The sequence below is a fragment of the Eleutherodactylus coqui genome, chromosome 8 (genome assembly GCF_035609145.1).
Source record: "Eleutherodactylus coqui strain aEleCoq1 chromosome 8, aEleCoq1.hap1, whole genome shotgun sequence".
NCBI classification, from domain to species: Eukaryota; Metazoa; Chordata; class Amphibia; order Anura; family Eleutherodactylidae; genus Eleutherodactylus; species Eleutherodactylus coqui.
Window position 1 is genome coordinate 129,520,187 of NC_089844.1, and position 21,289 is coordinate 129,541,475.

The 21,289-nt window shown below is 44.3% G+C and overlaps 1 protein-coding gene across 2 annotated transcripts in view; it reads right to left on the minus strand.

The window, feature by feature from the left end:
• Nucleotides 1-4,003: 4,003 nt before the first annotated feature.
• The window catches only part of TTYH3 (tweety family member 3), a 105,268-nt gene continuing 87,982 nt past the window's right edge, over nt 4,004-21,289 (minus strand). For both annotated transcript variants that reach the window (XM_066576403.1, XM_066576402.1), the window contains one exon: nt 4,004-6,530. In XM_066576403.1, the coding sequence (XP_066432500.1) occupies nt 6,515-6,530 (16 nt within the window). In that variant the 3' untranslated portion in view covers nt 4,004-6,514. The remainder of the gene's footprint in view (nt 6,531-21,289) is intronic.

Consider the following 21,289-nt stretch of genomic DNA (forward strand, 5'->3'; position numbering starts at 1 on the left):
ACAACAGCTGAAGAGCCACACGTTGAAGAAGGATGCTCTTTGTAAATCACAGACTATTCTCCTTGAAGCAATGACTCTGATTGGCTGAGCAGTGCTTGAGAACCAATCAATGCAGTGCTTGATGAACCAATGCGATGGCTGTGATTGGTTTATCATGTACTGCATCAATTGGTTCTTTGATTGCTGCTCAGGCAATCACAGCCATCGCGATGTGGAGGCGGGATTTATGAATTGGTCAATCAATACCGCGGCTCAACGCACCGGAGCTCCGCAGGGCAGCGTGAGGGACCTGGATCAAGCCTGCTAAGTATAATAAGACATCCCCAAAAACAACACCTAGCGCCTCTTTTGGGTCAAAAAATTAATATGTCAGGGTCTTATTTTCGAGGAAACACGGTATATCCTGGGAAAAAAAAAATCATAAAACAATTCCATTCATTTGCCATAGCATTGCTTCTGCTGGACAGGGATGGACTATTCTCAAGGCGATACTTCCAGCCTCTGCAGGGGTTTTAAGGACGCTGAATAGTATGTAGAATTAATAGGTTTGTAAAAGAATCAAAAGCAAGGAAAAAAAAAAATAAAGATGCATTTAAACCAAAAGTTAAGTGAAATTCTAAAAAATGTGGTTATCTCCTAGAATGCACTGACCTGTGCCGTACTGATCCCAAATTGAAAAGGGGCTGTGTATTTTTCCATAAACAGCGCCACCCTTGTCCACAGGTTATGCCTGGTGTTGTAATATAAAGGGGTCATCCGGTATGTACACTTTTTAAAAAGCACAAAAAACAAACTAATGCTTAGAAAATAACAACCCAAAAGGTATACTTACCTATTAAATGCTTTCACTTGCTTCTAGGCAACCAGTTATGTACCATTTTAGTGTGCGCCCGCCGTAGCCAATCCCTGACTTCAAGGTTGGTACAACTTTTTTGTTTTTTAAGAGGTAACTGTGTTTCTTAGGCTTCATTTACACGAGCGTATATCGGCCGCGCTTTCAAGGCCGGCCGATACACGCTGTCCATCTGATGCATTGGTTTACAAAGCATCAGTTCAGATGGGCATATTCCTGTGGCGTAAAAACAGCCGGGCTAGCAAAGATAGTGCATACGGTGCCCATTTTGGTCGGGTGCTTTTACGCCGGCCAGAAAAGATAGTTCAAGGACTACTTTTCAGCTGGAATATGGTGGCGGCTCCCATAGGAGCTGCCGGAGAGGAGAGGTGGGGGGGAGTTTAGCAGCATGTCTGCTAAACTCCCACCCCTTCCCTCCTCCTCTCCGCCCCTTGCAATAAGAGGGGGAGGAAGCTAGTGTGCCAAGCTCCTGCCCGCTCCCATTGCTGGCAGCCAACAAGGGGCAGAAGCTTAGCACACTAGCTCCCACCCCATTCTGCCATCTCCCCCTTGCCGAAAGCCAGCGAGAGGGCGGAAAGGGGAAGGCGGTTTAGCAGAGCATATGCTTGCCGGACCCAGGCCGTCTGAACGGGCACACAAACGGGAGCTGCAACTGTGACTTGGTCACGACTGCCTCTCGTTCACATGATTTTGGGGTCACGCTGTGGCCGTGACATGGCTGGCCGAAAATTGCCTACGCTCATGTGAAAGAGCCTTAAGAGGGGAAAAAACGTCTAAGGCCATCTGCCTTTACGTTAATACAAATAAATAGACCTGAGCTGCAATACCAGGCACAGCTTATTGGCAGGGGTGGTGGAGTTTCTGAAAAAACACCCCACAGCCCCTTTTCTAATCAGAGTCAGCCCATTCTGACCTAGTCTAATCTGCCAGAAACCATCATCATATGACTGAATGGTTCACCATAAATAGAACCCTAAAAGGGGAACTCCACACTATTAACCATATAAGCCAGCAATACACAAGACCCCTACTAAATTACTTTTGTCTGGCAATTATCACATCCAAGTGGTGCTGATTCTACACATCCATTTCTCAATGAAGGAGGCTCAATGGCGAGCAATGTGGTATGTTAGGAGAATGTAAACTGCCCTAACCTGGCAAGCACAGGTCAATATATTGCATTCTTGTCCAAGTCATAAGACATATCATCCCAAAATGTCAGCAAGTTTAAAAAAAACTAGAAAAAAATACTCAAAAGGCCCTATAAAAACCTTAGATTGTTGAGCAACCAAACTATTCCACAAGACAATTTAGTCCACTTTTTTAGAACTTTTAACGATTCGATTGAACCTATAAAAAGCAGTGCTATTGCACAAGTTAAAATATACAACATGGAGGCCACTTTATGTACAGTTACACACAAAAATATGTCACTTTGATTAACAAGTGAACTTCTTGTGGCTTTAAAAATCAAATAGAATAAATATTTTCAGAAAAATTAAGGCAAAAAAAATATCCAGAAATAAGGTCAACGACTGAACCTAAAACCATGCAAGCAAAGGCTTGGAGCACACCTATAGAATAAGGTCTTAGAAGCACTTGGACCGAGAGGAAGTGGGCCAGGAGATAGACTGAAGGAAACCTCAGGACAGTAAAGAACACACGCCATAACGTGCTACTAGTCCGCAGGGCCGACCCAGAAGTCTGAAAAACTTGGAATTGCATAGAAAATGCCACAAAATATAATGAAGCACCAAAAACAAAATCAGTACAGAACACCCAGGCGTTTATTCTGTCCTGTGTAACTGGTATGGAGCCGGATGACAATGGAGAAGTTCTAATCATCACTGTAATGCTCTTTTATAGTAACGCCATTACCCATCAAACCACTGGCCAATCTAAGCGGGACGGAGGCTTTATACTTTTAGATAAAAATTAAAGGTTTCGTCATGGTTTCACCGCCCCGGACGCTTAAAAAGGGGATTCATTTTATTAAAATATAGCTGAATTCATACAGACAATGAAAGCCAACCATTATATAGTAGAATGACGGAAGGAGGGGGGGGGGGGGGACATAAAAAAAACCACAAACATTTTTCTCCAGATGAAAGTTGTCCCATTAAATGCAGGTATCCCCTATCCAAAAGATCAGGGATGACTGTTTGATTGGCAGGAGTCCGACTGCTGGCGCACTCACTGATTCTAAGAATGGTGGTCCCGTAGGTTCATGAATGAAGCCATGATCACTACCACTCCATTTATTTCAGTGGTACTTCTGGAAATCACAGAGTTCAGAAGCCCTGCTGAAATGAATGAAGCTCTAGTGATCATTGCTTTATTAATGTGTTGACCTTCAGGACCCCCATTCTCATGACTGCTGGGGGTCCCAGCGGTCAGAACCCCACCGATCTTGGTTTTCTCTATCCAAGATAGGAGATTACTTCTTTTTGTTGGACAACCCCCTTTAAATCTGTTCTAGTCCTTACTTCGAAATAGATTATGATCAGATTTGGGAGATTTTTTTTTTTTCTTTTATCCTAAAAATTTTTTATAGGTTGTCAGACTTCCAAATTTTTAGAAGGCTGACTGCAGATTGTCCTGTTCCCAGGACCCCAGCGATGACCTGAAATCTCTTGGGAAACCTGACAGCAAGTGTTCAAATTCCTTGCAGTGCCTCCAAAGGAAAAATGCAGTATTACAGAGTGCCCAGTTAAATGAATGGTCTCTCCAAATGAGGCACAGATGTGCTGGGGGGTCTTCAAGAGAAACATTCTTTGTAAGCTTTATGGATGTGTAGGACATTATTTTGTAATAACCTAGAACTAATTAATTCATATTGGTTTGAAGATAATTTTTAAACATATGTACATCTGATGACTGATCCTTAAAAGACAAGTGTTCACCTTCCGGCAAGCAACCAAGAGTGTACCAGGCTGAAAATTAATATATATCCCAATAGCCTAAATTTGATCAGAGGCCAATATCCAATAAATGGATCGATCAACCCAAATTCCTAAAAATTTTTCTTCTCAAGTGTCTTACAAGAACCAAAATAGTTTGGAAAAGAGTAGACTTGCACCCAGATTTCTTAAGACTGGCAAGCAGGTTGAACCTATTAATATCACAAAGAGGACACAAACACTACAGTAATAATCTCAAGATTTCTTGTGTCTTGAGTCGGTTTCCTTTTACAATAACAAGGCAATCTTTTACAGGGGACACAGAGTCAAACATGCTATTTACATTTCACATTTTCATGATGTCTGTTCGAAAACAGCCTTAAAATTTTTTCCATTTTGGCTGTTCCAGTCACGGATATGAATAATAGAAAAAAAAAAACAATGAAGCAAAAACCCAGGTGCCAACAACAGCATTGTGCTTCCTAAATGACGTTGATTAAGTGGCAGAATGGTCTGTAATGGTTTTATCGGGACCAACTTGGCTCAGTTTTCTATGCTGTGGTCCAAGCCATTAAGACTTGATGCAAAAAAATCATCATTTCTTGAGATTCGTTAATATTGTATTTATAGAATGAAAAAGGAGTCCTCTGCGTTTCCTCCCAAAATGGCACAAGTCCATGGCAAAAGTGAGGTGCGGTACATTGACGATGTGCAGATCACATCCCGTTACAAGGGTTAGAAGATATATGTACAACCACAACAAAAAAGTCCCATTACTATTCCGCAAAGCTTTCTGGCAGCTGGCAGACAGTGGATGATTAAGTTCAACAGCTTTAGCACCAGTGATAGAAGTTGGAATTCTCCAGTTGTAGACGTCTTGACTGTAGGCTGTGAGGTTTTTTTTTTCGAAGATCCAGCTGTAGCAATATGTCCTCCTGAATTAAATCTCATGTCCATTACAGCCATAAGATTAAAACAATAAATAATACAAATGTGTTTGTAAAAGTCGGACCTTAGGCCAAGAGTCCAAGCGGTCAGTCCTCAGGTAAAATAAAGCAAGACTCGTATATATGGCATTTTTAAGGGCGATCAGTCGCCGGTATTCAGGTGAATGAGGTGAGAGGGCATATCGACAATTTATACGTTATGGGAAATAGGTTTTATATCCTAATGTGTATAGTCACCACCTGTCCTCCATCAGATCCTTCCTAACCCAAACACGGTCATGACCTACAAGCCATGACGGGGTCGTAGAGGTTCATGCCTTGCACCCTCTCTGTCTATAGCTTAGTAGTAAATCACATATTTAGCAGTGCTAAATGGAGTAACCACAGTCAATTAATAGATCTAAAATAACCCAAAAAACTATGTCACCAGAAAGCACAAGGGGCGGTTTAATTTCTCTTCGGCACCATAGTGGTTTTCAATAGGGAATAGGTTTTAGCTGCTCCGTTGAACGCAATTGGCAAAGAAGTCAAAAGGCAAAACTGGTTCTGCGGTCATACGAAGGGCTATATAGTGGTTAAATCTTTATACCAGAGTTGGAGATAAATGGCAGTAATAACTTGAAGGGAAAAATTCTTAAAACCTATACAATGCTAATCTCACGTCATTAGGAGAGGGAAAAAAAAAAAAATCTTCCCTCGGTGCATAATAAAAAAAAATTCTTATTCCTGCACCTTCCCAAATCCTACATGGAATCCTTATATAAAATTGATCACGCTTGTTGACAGATTAAAAAGGTGCTAAAACAAGTCTGCGCAGCATGAAAAGGGAGTCTCTTCTATAGCATATGGAACTTCGTGTGATAATAGGAAGTCAAGGGGGCCCTATAGTCCGTGTGCAGGTACAGTATGTGATACTAATTAGACTAGATGTGATTGCAGTGGATGTGAGGGGTTTACGCTGCTATACGTCCAGAAATGTAAACCAAAGCAGACTATTATATTACAGAGCGGAGAACCACAGGCATTACACAGAGGGACAAAATGCAGTAAAGCACCTCAGCGTGATGAGACCAACAGTACATGCAATTTACAATTTGGAATGTGCACAGAAAGTCTGGTCATTGGTGACAAAACTGCTTCCGACCCTACTAATTCTTTAGTGCATTTTACTAAAAATTGAATTTCATTATTAAAAAAAATAATAATAAAAAAATCAGTAAGAGGTTTCCAAAGGATTACAAATAATACTGAACACAAAATATTGGCTTTGTATGCATTGGGGTTGGGGGGAGGGGGGGGCATTTAAAAATATAGATAAACACAGAGAATGTAAAAGAATAAAAAATAAAAATGTTACATATCTTAAATAATAAAATTGCACATTTTTGATTTAAAAAAAAAAAATATATGAATAACTTCCAAAAAGGCAAAATGAAGAGAAACATGAGAAATAAAAAGACCCTAGCGGGATGGAGGTCTCTATACGGAGATAAAGATGGTTAAGATTCCTGGACTGAGAGGGGAGCTCCTCCTTGAGGTCAACAATTACTGAGGAGCAGCCCAAAAACTTGTAATTCCACATTTCCATGCAATGTTTTCCTTTATTCCTCTTGTGGACAGGAGGCAGGGTTTGAAGACAAGAAGTACAGGTGGGGGTGTCTGGGGACGCCAACATTTTTTTTTGTAGACACATTGAACCACACAGCAGGAGGAGCTTGGGGCTTTAGCAGGTGGACATCTGTCTGAAGACGTCTGCATCGCCTCTTGTTAGCGAGCTTCCGACTCTGGGCGGTTAGTAGCCAGATACTTTGCTCTCATGCTTGACGTGTACTGGAGGGGGGAAGATAGACAAAAAGAAATTCATTAGCACAGTCAATTTTGTGATCGAAATGGAATATAAGTTGTAAGAACCCGCTGTATTCTCATCAGGATAACCGGCAATGTTGGATGAACAATTTTACACAACGGTATTGGACAGCATGACCACTGTGATGAATGGCGAATACATGGAAGTAGCGTTAGGCAGAAAACACAACAGAAGACAAGACGTGTGCTGTAGTACCCATTGTCAAGGCCCATGGAGAAGACCCTCTTATGAGGAGCATTTCCTGAACTGTATAGAGTAGTCTTCCCGCAAGTAAATCAAAAATAGTAAGAGATTTGTAATATTCACGATTTTAGACAAAAAGGCTAAAAATATTGTCACACATTTAAAAAGGGATTCCCAAAGAATACACGTCAATGGCCTAGCCTTAAGATCCCCAAGAAGAGCGGAATGAAGGGGCTAACAGCACTCCAGAAAGCCTCTCTGAATGTGTGACTTGTCTGTATGTGGGGCAGAGCCTGGTACTGCTGCTCAGCTTCATCCAACAAATAATCGGAAGTGATACAGGGGGTCAAACACCAACGACCCATAAATGTTTTAGGGTGCTTCAACATCTGCGCTGGGGATTCCGTTTTTCTGCTCAATTCGGGGAAATCCCCCCGGCCGAACGGTTCCGTCTCTGGATGGAACACAACAGCACCGGGCAGACCCCACTGACTATAACAGGTCTCTCCACTTTGCACCCAGATGCCCGGCTTTTGGACAGAAGAAAAGACGCTGCTGCATGCACTGCTTTTTCTTCTGGTATTTTCAGCCAGGTCTGAGATGGAACCTCCGGTCGGAAGTTCCGATGCGGATGTGAAACCGGCCTTAGGCCTCATGTCCACTTGGATGAACAGATTCTACTGCTGAATCCCGCAGCAGAATCCAGCCGTACCCGCAGACAGGAAAATACATTCTCTTACCTGTCCAGATCCAGCGCGGGTCTCCTCAGTGCCGGGCGCATCTTCTTTCTTCAGCATGGCACATGCGCCCTGCAGGACGCATGCGCTGTGCAATTATTATTTTAAATCGCCTGCTTTCCCAAGGATCCGCGGCACATCTACAGTGACAGCTGTGGCGGTGCCGCGGATTGGACAGCTTCCATTGACTTGAATGGAAGACGTCCCGCAGGATTAGAAGGAAAATTGAGCATGCTGTGATTTCTTCAGCATGGCGGATACGTCCGTACGCACCTGCGACGTGCTGGTTGCACTTTTTTTAATCTCCTGCTTTCCCACGGAACGTCCACAGTGGGATCCGCAGAAAAATTGAGCATTCTGCGTGCGAGGAGAAGAGAGGTTGAAAAAAAAAAAAAAAAACACATCCGCATGCTGTAAATTGCCTTGTGGACGCTAATGCATCCCTATTGGCGGCTAGAGGCATGGAATTTATAATTAAAATCTGCCCATGAACATTGGGCCTTAGTCCCAGAAAAAAAGTCCTTAAAGGCTATGTACACCTTTGCACTCTTCTTTTTTAAATCAATGGTTTTTGGAAAAGAAGACTATTTGCAATTGTTTTTAATTAAACCTTTCTGTTTAGTTTCTATGCTTTTCCAAAGCACTGCAGACCTGAAGAGTGAAATCATAGCAAATTCTGTCAGAGTAAACTGACAGCTCCTCTCCTAACCTTCTCCATTGCTGTGAATGTGTATTCACTGCCTTTCCACTGAGCTTTTATAGAGGGCTGTATAACAGTGACGGGGAATAGTGGAGGAAATCCGAAGGTCAGAGAGTAGAGAAAGCTACTATTACAGAGGGCTGTAATTCACTCTGGATTAATTTTCTACTCTTATCAGCAGTGAAAGGGAATAGACCAGCAGATACTCAGAGGATAGAGAGATAGCTGTGTAGTATTGAATGGGTGTGGTTATGCTACACAAGTCTTTGGAAGAGTAAAGGGAAGGGAAAGCTGAGCTTGTGTGCATTCATCAGAGGGACCAGCCCATTAGTGCTGGAAACATCCTTGAACCAGAAACTTGAATGTAGGAGATCCTGCAAACCAAGTATGAGGCTTTTTAAATGCACAAGAAGAAAAACCCAATGCAAAAAAAATAGATAAGTGCATCATTTTGTTCTGCAGGGACTTTGTACATAAAAATCAATACACACATCTTACAAAGATTTTCACAGCCTTCAGAGAGGGTCTTTGGATGATCAGCTCATTGCCCAAGGGGTTGTCTCAAAGTTCCACTCCTACCAATTCCGGCAAACAGTTGACTTTGCTAAAGAAAGCTATGACCAACTAAGAATTTCCCCTGCAGCTCTCCATTCCCGAGCAAGGAACCTCTCAAGACGTCAATATGCCCCAATAAGAAATACATACAGGGGTTGTCTTCATGAGACAACTCCTTTAAAGCAACGCTTCAAATTTAGCATTCAGAGAAAATAGAATTCGTCCTCAATGTGGACCTCCCTCTATCAGCCAGAGAAGCTCTGTAAAGAGCAGCCCTGGAAAACTAGTTATCTGGCACAATGGGGACATTTATTAATACTGGCATGGCATAAGAGCAGTGCACAAAACCTCTGCCCTAGTATGGCAAAAAGGCAATTCCAGGAAAGGATACTCTAGCTTAGCCCACCTTTCCTGGTATTTTTATATGCATCGGGTATAGTGGGGTCATAAATAAATACACTGATCTGCATTCATATTTGGCCACTTATATAATGTGCTATAAACCACAACAAGACAGTAAAAACAAAGCAATACCTTCCATGAAAAGCAACCTGCAGAGAGTTTACCGGTAATATTTTTTCCACACTACAAGATGAGTTAAGAGACTGAAAAATTAAAGTGGTCCTCCGGTTTAGGACAAAATGCTGTCCCTGGATAGGAGGGGCAGGAGGGTATTTTACCTGCAGTTGCTGTACTCCGCTACTACTTTGGTCTGCTGCTTTTGGGCTCAGTTTTCACTGTCCAAGATGGCTTCAGCAATCTTCTACATACCAAATTCACACTATGCACTGCTCTGATTGGCCAGTGCTGATCACATGAATAGCCAGGTATAGTGCATTGGTAGTCTAACACTATCAATGACCTGTGGGAATTAGGTAGTCTGAAGATTGCCAACTCAATCTTGGAAGGCTGAAAGCAGGACCCGGAACCGGCAAATCGGACAGACAACAGAAAAGAACAGCTGCAAGTAATATACCCCCTGCCTCCTCCGTTCCCAGGACCAAATGTTATTCCAAACCCGGAGGGTTGCTTTAACACAGCAAGAAAAGTACCATCAATGTCAAAATTCTGTTTAGATTTAGGCTATACTCACATGGCTGATATTCACACGCACGTTTAGTCCATGTCCGACAAGGAAAATGGACCCATTCACATGAGTGATTTTTCACTCAGACTGATGGTTGGAAATTGAAAAATTGCTGCGTCTGCTTTTTTCAGGCAAGTATCACAAAAAATGATATATGAAATGTGTGCCGTCCCACACATGGCACAGCACATGGATGGAGTACCCGTGTGTCGTGCCTGAGAACCTCAGGGTGCAACTCACTGTTGCCTGTGTATAAGGCCTTATGTTGAAGTTCTCTACCGCCCTCACCCCCCCCCCCCCCCCCCAAAAAAAAAACAAAACATCGCTATGCAGATATTTGGTCAGTAAATAGGATCTTCTCCAGTCATGCCACAATAGTCTTCTATGAACATCACCCCATAATCCTTTCACTGCTCCCAGTGGGACAGTCATTCCACCCAACAGAGGCATGAAGTGATGCCGATCAAACATGTCTGTGCACACAGATCTTCATAGAAGCCCTGTACGGATGTGAATGTGGTGGACACACAAGAGGGTGCACACAGCATGGCCCATGGGATCGTCCCCAAACTGGGTAGTATGTAACAAAGCTGCAGTCCATCCGCTCCTGATGGGAGTAATCAGCATTATTTACCTCACTAGCAAATACTATCCTTTGTACTCTTAGCCTGGCCTCTACTGGAACACATATGGAGCGCGAAGAAGAACCATTCTATTTTAGCATGAAAAGTTTGCCAATTTTCCCAATTCCCTTGAATATCAGGCCATGTAATACTGCAGGAGGCAGAACCTTCTCCCAGTAACATCCAGCACTGCCAGCGTCTGCACAATCAATGCCAGGCTGGTCAGCATGGGGACTGCCACCTGAAAAAAGGCTGTGCCTGCAATGCTGGATTCACACGGGCGAGTGCGATTTTGGTTAGTGGAAAACTGACAGTTTTCTGTGCCATTCTTATACATTTGCAATGTGTTTTTGCGAGTTTTTTAAAAACACGCATTTTTTGCTCCTCTGCACTTCTTTTTTTTCTCCTTGTGTGTTCCCCCCAGTAACATGCCTTACAACCAGGGCACACTCACATGACATGCAAGTGTGATCCATTCTTTCAACACCTCCATAGAAAATAATGAGCAATTCTAGAACAAGAATCGCACTAAAATAGGACATACAGCGTTTTTTAACCCGAACTATTTGTCGCGGTCAAAAAATGCATGGTAAATTAACCTATTCAGATTATTCGGTTCTTTTTTTTGTGCACGTTTTTGTCTAACTTAGACGGAATTGACGCATGAAAACTGCCCGTGTGAATACAGCCTAAAGCCACCCCTTTTAACTGCAGCCTGTACTCTGACTAGGAAAAAGGCAACAGACTGTCACCTGCCGACTGGCCCGTAAGGAATCTAAATTTTCTTAAGGCCGCCTGCACACGGGCGGATTTGCACTGCGAAACCTGGAGCAGGCGTCCGCTTCCGGATTCCGCAGCAAGTACCACCCATAGCATGCTATGGCAATACACGATTTCATGTCCATGAGCGGAAACAGATTTTGATTTTCCGCTCGTGGAGAAGAAATCGCAGCATGCTGCGATTTTGTGCGAGCTCCGCACGGACGGTTTCCATTGAAGTCAATGGAAGCCATCTGTCCCGCAGCCATTCTGCAATCATCATTGCAGAATAGTCGCAGGATCCGCGCCATCTGTATGCGCATGTGCGCTGGCCGGCACATGCGCAGCACAGGAAAGAAGACACAGAATGGGTACGCAGGGGTCACCGGCCAGGCACCAGGTCGAATGCTGTGGGATCCGACCCAGCCGTGTGCAGGCAGCCTTTGGCTGGGTTCACAGTCCGGCATGTGTGTAATTGGACAAAACAAATATGGGGGCTTGTTCACTTTTGTGCCAGAGGATCCATTAACCCCTTGAGTGGCGGGTTTCCTACCACCCTGTCGTGCCCACCAGGGCAGGTTTTTTAAAATGGTCTAATCATTGAATTTCAACTAGTTTTGCAGTTGCGTCTCAAGAGCCATAACTTTTTCATTTTTCCATTGACATGGCCATGTGAGAGCTTGTTTTTTGCGGGACAAGTTGTGATTTTTTAAACAGGGGGGAGGAAAAAAAGAAATGGGGAAAAAAGAAAAAAGGGGGCCATGTCATTAAGGGGTTAAATAATGTATTAACTTCCTTCTCTGGGTCATTACAACGCATGGATACCACATGTGTGATTATATTTTTGATTTTTTTTACAAAGTAAAGGGAGACAAGTGTTTTTATTATTTTTTTTATAATTTTCTTTCCTTTTTTTTTTTTTTAATTTTTTTTTTTTTTTGTCCCTTTAGGGGACTTCCACAGGGACCCATCAGGACCCCTGATCACATTTCGGGGGTCCGATGGTGACAGCCCTTTACATGCTGCAGTGACAGCCCTTTACATGCTGCAGTCACATAGACTGCAGCATGTAAAGGGTTAACAGCAGAGATCGGAGGTTTTCTCTGATCTCTGCTGTAAGAGCTAGTACCTAGCTGTCCTCTGACAGCTAACAACCAGCTCTCCCTGCCACAGAGACCATCGGCTTGCTTCTGACAAGCCGATGGTCTCTATGGCAACCTGTAAACAAAGCAGGAGGTTGCCGGCACATCGGCAATATCTTCTGCTGTTTTTTCAAAGCCCTTGCACTGCTCTGTGTGGGTCTGTGCAGGCAGAGCATACTGTCACAACTTGTGGCATTGTGCTCTGCAGCTCCCATAGTGATACATAGCCCGGAAATCTTCCGGGCTGTATCGCTATGAGCAGGGAGCTCGTCCCGGAAATTTTCCGGGCGTGCCACTAAGGGCCTCTAGCACAGATCCTAACATCCTAGACAAAATAGCGCAGCATGTTGTGCCGTTTCGTCCCGGGAAGTGCTGGACTGAGGTTAGACTGATGCTATTATAGTCAAGGAGGTCACCCGGCACCTTTCAGTTCTGTAATAGAATGGATCCTGCTTTCCGTTCCCTTTGATGGAACGCCAACAGCAGCGTGGACGAGCCCTTAGATTCGGGTTACAAAAAAACAACAAGAACAAAAGACTTCTACTACTGGGTATTGGCTCGGATCTTCATGTAACCTTAAGTGATCCGCATTGTGCCTGTGACCTTAATGTGTCACCAAGTCAAACAATGATACTATAAGAGCCGAACATTCCCAATGCATTAACTACTCCCTGAGCTCCCTGGGCCTACATTTCTGGATCACCTGAACGTAAGCGACACAATAATAGCCATGAAAACAATGGAGGGAGATGACAGGAAATCCACGGAATGGTCATTGTTTTCTGCAGGAATGAAGGTCAATGTGTTAACACCTGTGGAGGGGAAGGAAACAAGAGAGAACAAAAACAGCAACAATATAAAGCCCCAGAGTTACTGCAATGACAAACACAGGAGAACGGTGAGGGGGGAGAGGTTTGCAAGCCGAGTTAATCCTCATGCATGCAGCTAGCAAGTATGCTGTGCCACCGCTCTGCCCCGGGCCAAGTGTGGGGCGGCTGCAGCCAAAGCTGGATCAAGAGAAGCGCAGCAGGCGGTCAGACATAAGCACAGGCAGCGTGAGTCCATGGCAAGCCATCAAGCAAGGATGAAGAGGACATGTTCAGAGGAGTGTGGTTTAAGAGTGCCGGGGGCGGCTGAAATGTGACCATGGAGAGATCGCTGACTACCGAAGTAACATCCACACCCAATGCTACAGGCTGGACTACAGTAAAACTGCACAAGACCATTAGTGTAGGCCGTATAACCGTACCAAAAACATGGCTTCTGTAAGGGTGTCACTGCTGAACTACATGGAACATGAAGGCTACTGTTAAAAAAAACTTGTAAGCCATGAGGTAACAATGCTAGGTGTTCTTTTCTTAGAACTCTGTTGTAAACTTAGTTATGCTTCCAGGAGGAACAACAGAGGGACAGCACATTTGGGTGTTACCATTCCCCTAATTAATGATCCTGCTTTGCCTGGCTCGGTCAATGTACAAGGCTGACTGTATTCATTTTGACAATGGGAATTACTCTCAGATGTTGTTTAAGTCGTTTCATTGATTTTAAAGATGACATGATGTAGAGTTCTAAGGAAAGATGCCATATCACTGTTATTTCATGGGAAATGCAAGTGTTTTCTAAAACAGACATTTCAGGAGAGCTAGCCTGTCCCTTTAAGAAGCACAGCGTACATCAGATTTAGGAGATGTATGTGGACAGCACAGTGTTATATTGGCACACCTGCTTAAAACAAGAGGTTACATATTGTGTGCTTACCAACACAAATTTATGGACTCTGACAACTAAGTTGAAAGGGTTGTAGGATACCAGATAAGAAGCTAGTAGGGATGAGCGAGCGTACTCCGAAAAGCACTACTCGCTCGAGTAATTTGTTTATCCGAGTATCACTGTGCTCGTCCCTGAAGATTCGGGTGCCGGCACGGAGCGGGGAGCTGCAGGGGAGAGTGGGGAGGAACGGAGGGGAGATCTTTCTCTCCCTCTCTCCCGCCCGCTCTCCCCTGCGACTCACCTGTCAGCCGCAGCGGCACCCGAATCTTCGGACCCGAGCACAGCGATACTCGGATAAAGCACATTACTCGAGCGAGTAGCGCTTTTCCAAGTACGCTCGCTCATCTCTAGAAGCTAGGTCTGCTTATTTTCCATGAAACAGCGCCGCTCTTGTCCACAGGTTGCATCTGGTATTGCAACTCTGTGCAGAGCTGCAAGTCGAAACCTAGTCCACAGTAGTGCTACTTCTGGAGTGGGAGCAGATCCTTTTTTCTTATATCCTACAGCACCCTTTAAGAATCCTGGCAGGCCATATTCACACAACCGAGCGCAAGTAGTGCCTGAGATGCCTGGGCACAACTCACATCGGGCAGCACACAACACCCTGTCCGAGTGCTGTCCAATGTGCGGGACAATGCATGTTGGCAGGTCCTAATCTTGGCCAAGAATCGGACCAGAAGAGGACATGCAGCAGTTTTTCTGAATTTCTGAATATAGCTTTAATTGAAGTAATAAGCATGATTGGGAAAGACTACACAACACCTTCAGGGTAGGGTCACCCGCTGCAGCCACTGCACATGGATGATTTGGCCACAAGCTCTGAATCGGTGTGGCTCACAAATGAGCCAAGTGGTCACCGACTGCTGATGGTTAATGGTCAGTGTGGTTTTAGGCAAACCAAGCGGCCATTAACAACCACTTCATTCATTTATGAACGGCGCTGACTTGGAGCTTTTGGCTGCATCTCCAACACGCAGCAGTTGCAGCATGCGCCCCTACCTTCAACTCAAATGGGAAGATGGAACAATGGCTCTACAGCGCCACCTATTGGAAGGCAGCATTCCTGCAAGTCAATGTCAGACCTTTTAACAAGCCTTGTAACAATGACTGGGAATATATAAGCCAGAGCCTTCTCCAGAAGGAACAGATAACCATGTACAGACAGACTGTTTCAGGGTTTTCCCCTCATCAGTGTGCAGCAGGTTTCCGGCTTGACTAGTGAAAGGCCTATAGATGTGAGAAGGGTATAGTTTGTCCTTAGGGAGAACACCTAGAAGGTGTGAGGAGACATAAGGCCATGCATGCTTCTCTGGGAGGTATATGCAAATGGAAAGATGGACCAATGCCTCTACAGCACCACCTATTAGAAGGTAGTATTTCTTATAAGGCCTTATAAGTCTCCTTCCAGGTGCTCTCCCTAAACGATACCTTTCCTGACCCAAATAAATGGCCTTTCACCCAGCCAGGCCCGCATCCTATTACGCATTGATAAGGGCCAAAAACTCTGAAGCGGCCTGTCTGTGCATGGTTAACTTTTCCTTCAGGAGAAGGTTCTGGCTTTGGCTTATATTCTCAGTCATTGTTACAAGGCTTGTTAAAAGGTCTGACATTGACTTGCAGGAATGCTGCCTTCCAATAGGTGGTGCTGTAGGGGAATTGTTCCATCTTCCCATTAGTATACATTTTCCAGAGAAGCATGGATGGCCTTATAAGTCTCCTCGCACCTTCTAGGTGTTCTCCCTAAGGAGAAACTACACCCTTCCTGCCTCACATCTATTTCTCCTGCAAATCTCTAGAGCAGATAAAAAGCTCTCATCAAGTAGCCAGCCTTGGGATTTATTAGCCGCTTTAACAGTGTCTATATTGTAGCGTTAACCCTTCAGGCTTCCTTTTGTCAAATTTAACATTTCTCTGCCATTCTTAACATACTTTATTGGGAACAGGCGCTTCTGGGGATCCCATGAAGATTGGCTATTGATGGATGACAGACCTGTTCACATGGTAGATTTGTATCTAGGTACCTCTCACAATATGACCTGATTGAGGAGGTCAGGCTGATTTTATAAAGGGTCACATGATAAATTTGGTAGCTGAAGCTGGCCATACTGTTGTACAGCTAAGGAACATGCATGCTTGGTACAAGGAAGGGTGAGCGGATGTTAACATATTCATGGAGTTGGGAGGATAAAGGAAGCAACAGAGCTGGCGGACCATACCTGCTCACCCCAACAGTGTCTTCATACTCTGCGTTTCTGTATTTTTGTATGTGTTTTGGGCTTTTTTTTACATTTTTAATAACCTTTTGCACTTTTCGTCAGTGAGAATGGTGGTAGTAAAATAGTGCCGCACATCGTGGAAGGAAGCGACTAATGAGAGATTGCTCAGCACCCTCAGGCCCCACTTTTACATGGGAAAACTATTGGTTAAAACTGCTGGTATGACCGATTTTTCGGCTGGTAGCGGGTTCACGTAAAAGTATCCTTATTCTGTCAGCACAACTCACTGCAATACTGTAAAAACCATTAATGTGGTTGTGCCAAATTATACATTTATCCCCTATCCACGAGATAGAGTATAACTTTATGATCATGGGGGGGCGACCACTGATCTTGAGAATGGGGGTCTGGTCGGTCCCCAAGTGAATTCTGCTGCTCCATTAACGTCAATGACCGTGTTGGAGATTTCCAAGTTCAAGCACTTCGGCAATCTCCAGTGCCGTCATTAAAGTGAACGGAGCAGACTGCTGCTCCATTCACTTGGGGACTGACCAGAACCCAGTTCTCAAAAATTGGAGGGGGTCCCAGCGGTTGGACCCCACACTGATCATAAATTATGCCCATCTTGTGGATAGGTTCTAGCTTTATAACATTGCACAATCCCTTTAATACACCTCTCCGGTTTCTAAAGATGACCTGTTGGCTCCGCTGATCGGTCTGTTCTACTAATGAAAAGAAGAAAAGCTTTAGAATCTTTTCATAAGAATTATGTGTTGTTCCTCGGTTGTCCCTCCTAAAAATGCATGAATAAATGGACAATGGAACCTTAGAGGGCTTTTCCCAAGTAATATCATTCTCGAAGCCCTTCCCCACCAATGCCGAGAATGAAGGGAACACTACACTGGTTTAGCATTGCATCAAAGTTTTCCCTGCACATAGATGGGGCCACACTTGAGTTTCCTTTACAGCGGGCGAACAGGCCACCGCTGCGCAGCGAAGGGAATGCAGTACAGAGAGTGAACTCCCACCAGAGTGACAGCATATCAATAGGATATGTATCACTTTTACAAGTAGGGCATACAACTTAAATGGTAATCTCCAGAGGGCAATTTATGCATTTCCAGGAGGAACAACAGAGGATAGACACAACCTACAGAAAGGAGGTTCCACTGTTATTTCATTGCTATTGAAACAGACAGGCATGTCAGGAGAGACGACAGGTTTAGAGTACATTCACACTACCATTTAGCCTCTGTTCAGGGTTTCAGTCTTTCTGTTCCGTTTCTGGAGGTTTTTAGAGGGCCACTCTAGTGATTTTTTTCCTATTCATTATGTAGCTATCCCCCCAGTATATATGTGAGCTAGTGTTACCTTGGTTACTTATTCCTTTTTATCTGCAACCTTCTCTTCAGATGGTCATGTGAGCTCAGATCTGAGCAGCTCAGATCTACTTGGGTTATGTGTGAAGTTTCTAGTCAATTTCTCAGTCTGTGTAATGCCATTACATGATCCCTGACACAGAAACTGCCTACAGGGGGACACAGGCACTCCTATCAGTTACTGATGATGATTACACAGCTTCTGTCACACAGCTAGGATAGAGGAGATCACAGCTCATCCTCCGGACTGTATACTTATGGTCTGTAGATTATTTAGGGGACTACAGAAGGTAATGATAGTTAAGTATGCCCGCCAACCCAAGCAGGCAGAAATGTTATAGCCTCTAGCTAATGCATCAAGGGATTGACTGAAAGTGAAAGCAAAATTTTCACCATCACGATGGTGCCTGATAAGCATCAGATAGGGGGCTGCACTGCAGGGAAGTGGCCTAACGGAACAAAAGCAAACAGATAGGCTCCCATTTTTTTAAATCCCCCATTGAAATCACTGGGGGGTGGGGAGGGGGGTTGGTAAAGATCTGTTTTATTCCATTCTAACTCCAAAACAGAGCAGAGAGATAGTAACCCTGAGCGGTGGATAATCACTACTGTGAATGAACCCTTAGGGATAAATAATACTCCAGATGCAATATAGATGAGATGCCCTGCTGAGAACTGTGGCCAGAAATCCTAGTAAGGAAATCCCAATTCCTGCAAAGAGTTACCTGAAATAAGATGCATTTGTAAGTGCAGATACAAGTTTGCAAAATGCTCATGTTTTACAGTGGTTCCAGCAGAAATATCTCTACCCACATGGATACTATAAACCTAAACCTCTACTAGACTGAGGAGAGAGGGAAGCAATCAGTGGATGATCCCATCTCCCACATGTGGCACAAAGCATGCTGGGACTTGTAAAGTGAGGCATCTGTGCTGAACTTCCGTGGTGGCGATATGTTGCATTCATACTGGCCGCCTCTTGGTGACAGAGGAACAAGAACGTCTTTTAAAAAAAAAACAAAAAACACTCATCAGATGTTGCCCCTTTAAGAAGGTGACTATAGCCATCAATAAAACAGATCTGTCCCATTTCAGGCTTTGGTTGCAGTGTTTCGGGAGTTGGTGGCGCTGGCTGGGAAGGAGAAAGAAGAGGAGGAGAAGAGTGCAGGGTAAAGGAGAAGGAGAGGGTTGAGTGAGGGGGAAGGAGGACCTTTGTTTCAGTACCTGTTCCGATAGAGAGCGCTGTTACCAGTACGTCCGTGCATTGTCCGAGGGTTTAAACTGCCAGCTCAAATGGCTGCTACTGTCCATGGCAGCCAAATACAACTGTGAGGTTGCAGGAAAAGAAAGAGAAAAAGAAAGTGGAGCCTGAACGTGCATGAAACATGATATAGTGCAGCCGACACATCATGGCCAATTATGCATCCATGTGTGCGCAAGAGGGAGGGCTCTATCACTCTACGGGAGAAGCCCTGGATCAGAGAGGGAGCACACGGGGTACGGGAAGACTGGGAGAAGAGAGATACCAACACACACTACAGCATGTGAGACGTCTTTGCATCATGATCATCTCAATGCAAGGGAGAACATTCGACTAGCTCTGCTCATTAGCTACCAATACCCGTTAATTATCACTCTACGGATTTATTACGGAGTAGTGAATGACCCCCCAATTCTGCAGGAGACTCAAAGCTCTCTTTAGAGTGCAGATTAATGACTGGGCCATAAGACACCCACTAAGAGTAGCCATACACTTTAGACAGCTGTCAGGCAAACGCTCATTCAACTGACAGCTATTCCTTCCGACAGCGCCCTAAACATGCGCGCTTAGTTGACCGCGCATGTGAAATATGCACGCTCGGCCAACATTTGTCTAATGTGTATAGCCACCTTTACACTTTAAAGGGGTTGTCCAGCCCTGAATGATTGATAATCTATCCTTGAAGGCCCTGAAGATGAAGATAGATTATCAATCATTCAGGGTTGGCAGACCCCAGGGTCTGCCAGCCCTGAATGATTGATAAGTGGTTGATCAGTGAGGGTCTGCCACCTAGGACCCTCGACGATCAGCCATTTGTCAGGCCGCAGTGTCAGAGGTGGACAACCTCTTCAAGTCTCATTCTTCTAATTATTTAAAATTGCTAGGAGGGGCTCCACAAACCTTCATTCTGTCGTTTCTACTATTAACCCTTTCCAATCCACTGTCTGACGTCTGAAGACATTATGATTTAAGGCTGTACAGCTCCGATGTTGGAAGACGTCCGTCGGGGTTCTCTTACTGTAAATTGCCAGCCTCTCTGCTGTCGGACCTATCCAACGTGTCACCTCATGCAGTACTGGCTTTAACCAGCATATAGCGCTGTTGTATAACGGCAGAAAAAGAGTAAGCCCCCTAGGAAAACCAGGAGACAAATTGGATTGGAAAGGGTTAAGCCCTCCTAAAATTCTGGGTACTTATCGCGGCAAGCATGTCCCAATACCTAGTTCCTTGAGGGTATTGGAAAACCTATATTATTCTGAAAGATCCTAAACGAATGTCACCAGCAATAAGTACAATGCATGCACCTAGATTCCCCATGGTACTGGTGAGAACGGATCCCACCGTGGATCATGTCTTGAATACTTAGACCGGGTGTGGAGAACAGATTAGGAGAATCTAATAAAACCCATTAATAAAACTTTGTTGTGAACAGTTCAAGCGCCATCGCCTTCCCCATTACTGTTGCGCTGCAAAGAACAGACGCAATGAGGGATGTCAAACTAATGAGTTTTAATTAGCCAAGCCTTGCATGGCCATTCAATTTCCTTGTTAACGTCCCCTTTAATGAGCAGCCCGGGGGGGAAGGCAGTCGTGGAGTTTATAAAGGATGCTGAGGGGGTCAATTGTTAATCCTAAACACATGAACGTAAGCAGTCCATTATATGTGGGATCCATATAAAGTCACTGAAGTGGTCATACTTACTGTAAGCCCTTTCTGTAATACGTTGTACATGTTATCCCATTATTCGGGACTTGATCCATATTCAACTGGCATTATTCTAAAAAGGGTTTTCTACATCACAAAGGTTTTCTGATTCAGAGCCAGAAATCCCCTGCATAGTGATGCGATAAAGTTCATTCTGCCCACAGCCACTAGGGGGAGTTTCCTGCATACTGTAGTATTATATATGTAAGTACATAGAAGTCAAGAGTATACAGTAAGCTCCCCAGGATATTATCACTGAACTACAGGTCTATGTAGTGGACTTCTATCAAGAAAAACGAGCCGCAGCCATAAAGACATACTCCTAAACGAATGAGCATGAAAAATAGGACCTAAGGGCGACATTAGAAGGCGAACATTTACGTTAAGGTGAGGAATTAGATCATTTGAAGATTTCTGCTCCTAGTCTTCTAGGCAGGAAGTATGTGCGACCTGATCCTCCTTTTCCCTGGTGTGAGGGGGCTGGTGGACTGCTACTATATACCTTACTGAGGGATTAGTTAACGTGCCTGAAGTGTAAAGTATGTGGACACGTCTCCTAATTCGCAGGCTTGACCACCTCAACCGCACCTATTAATCTCCGAAGA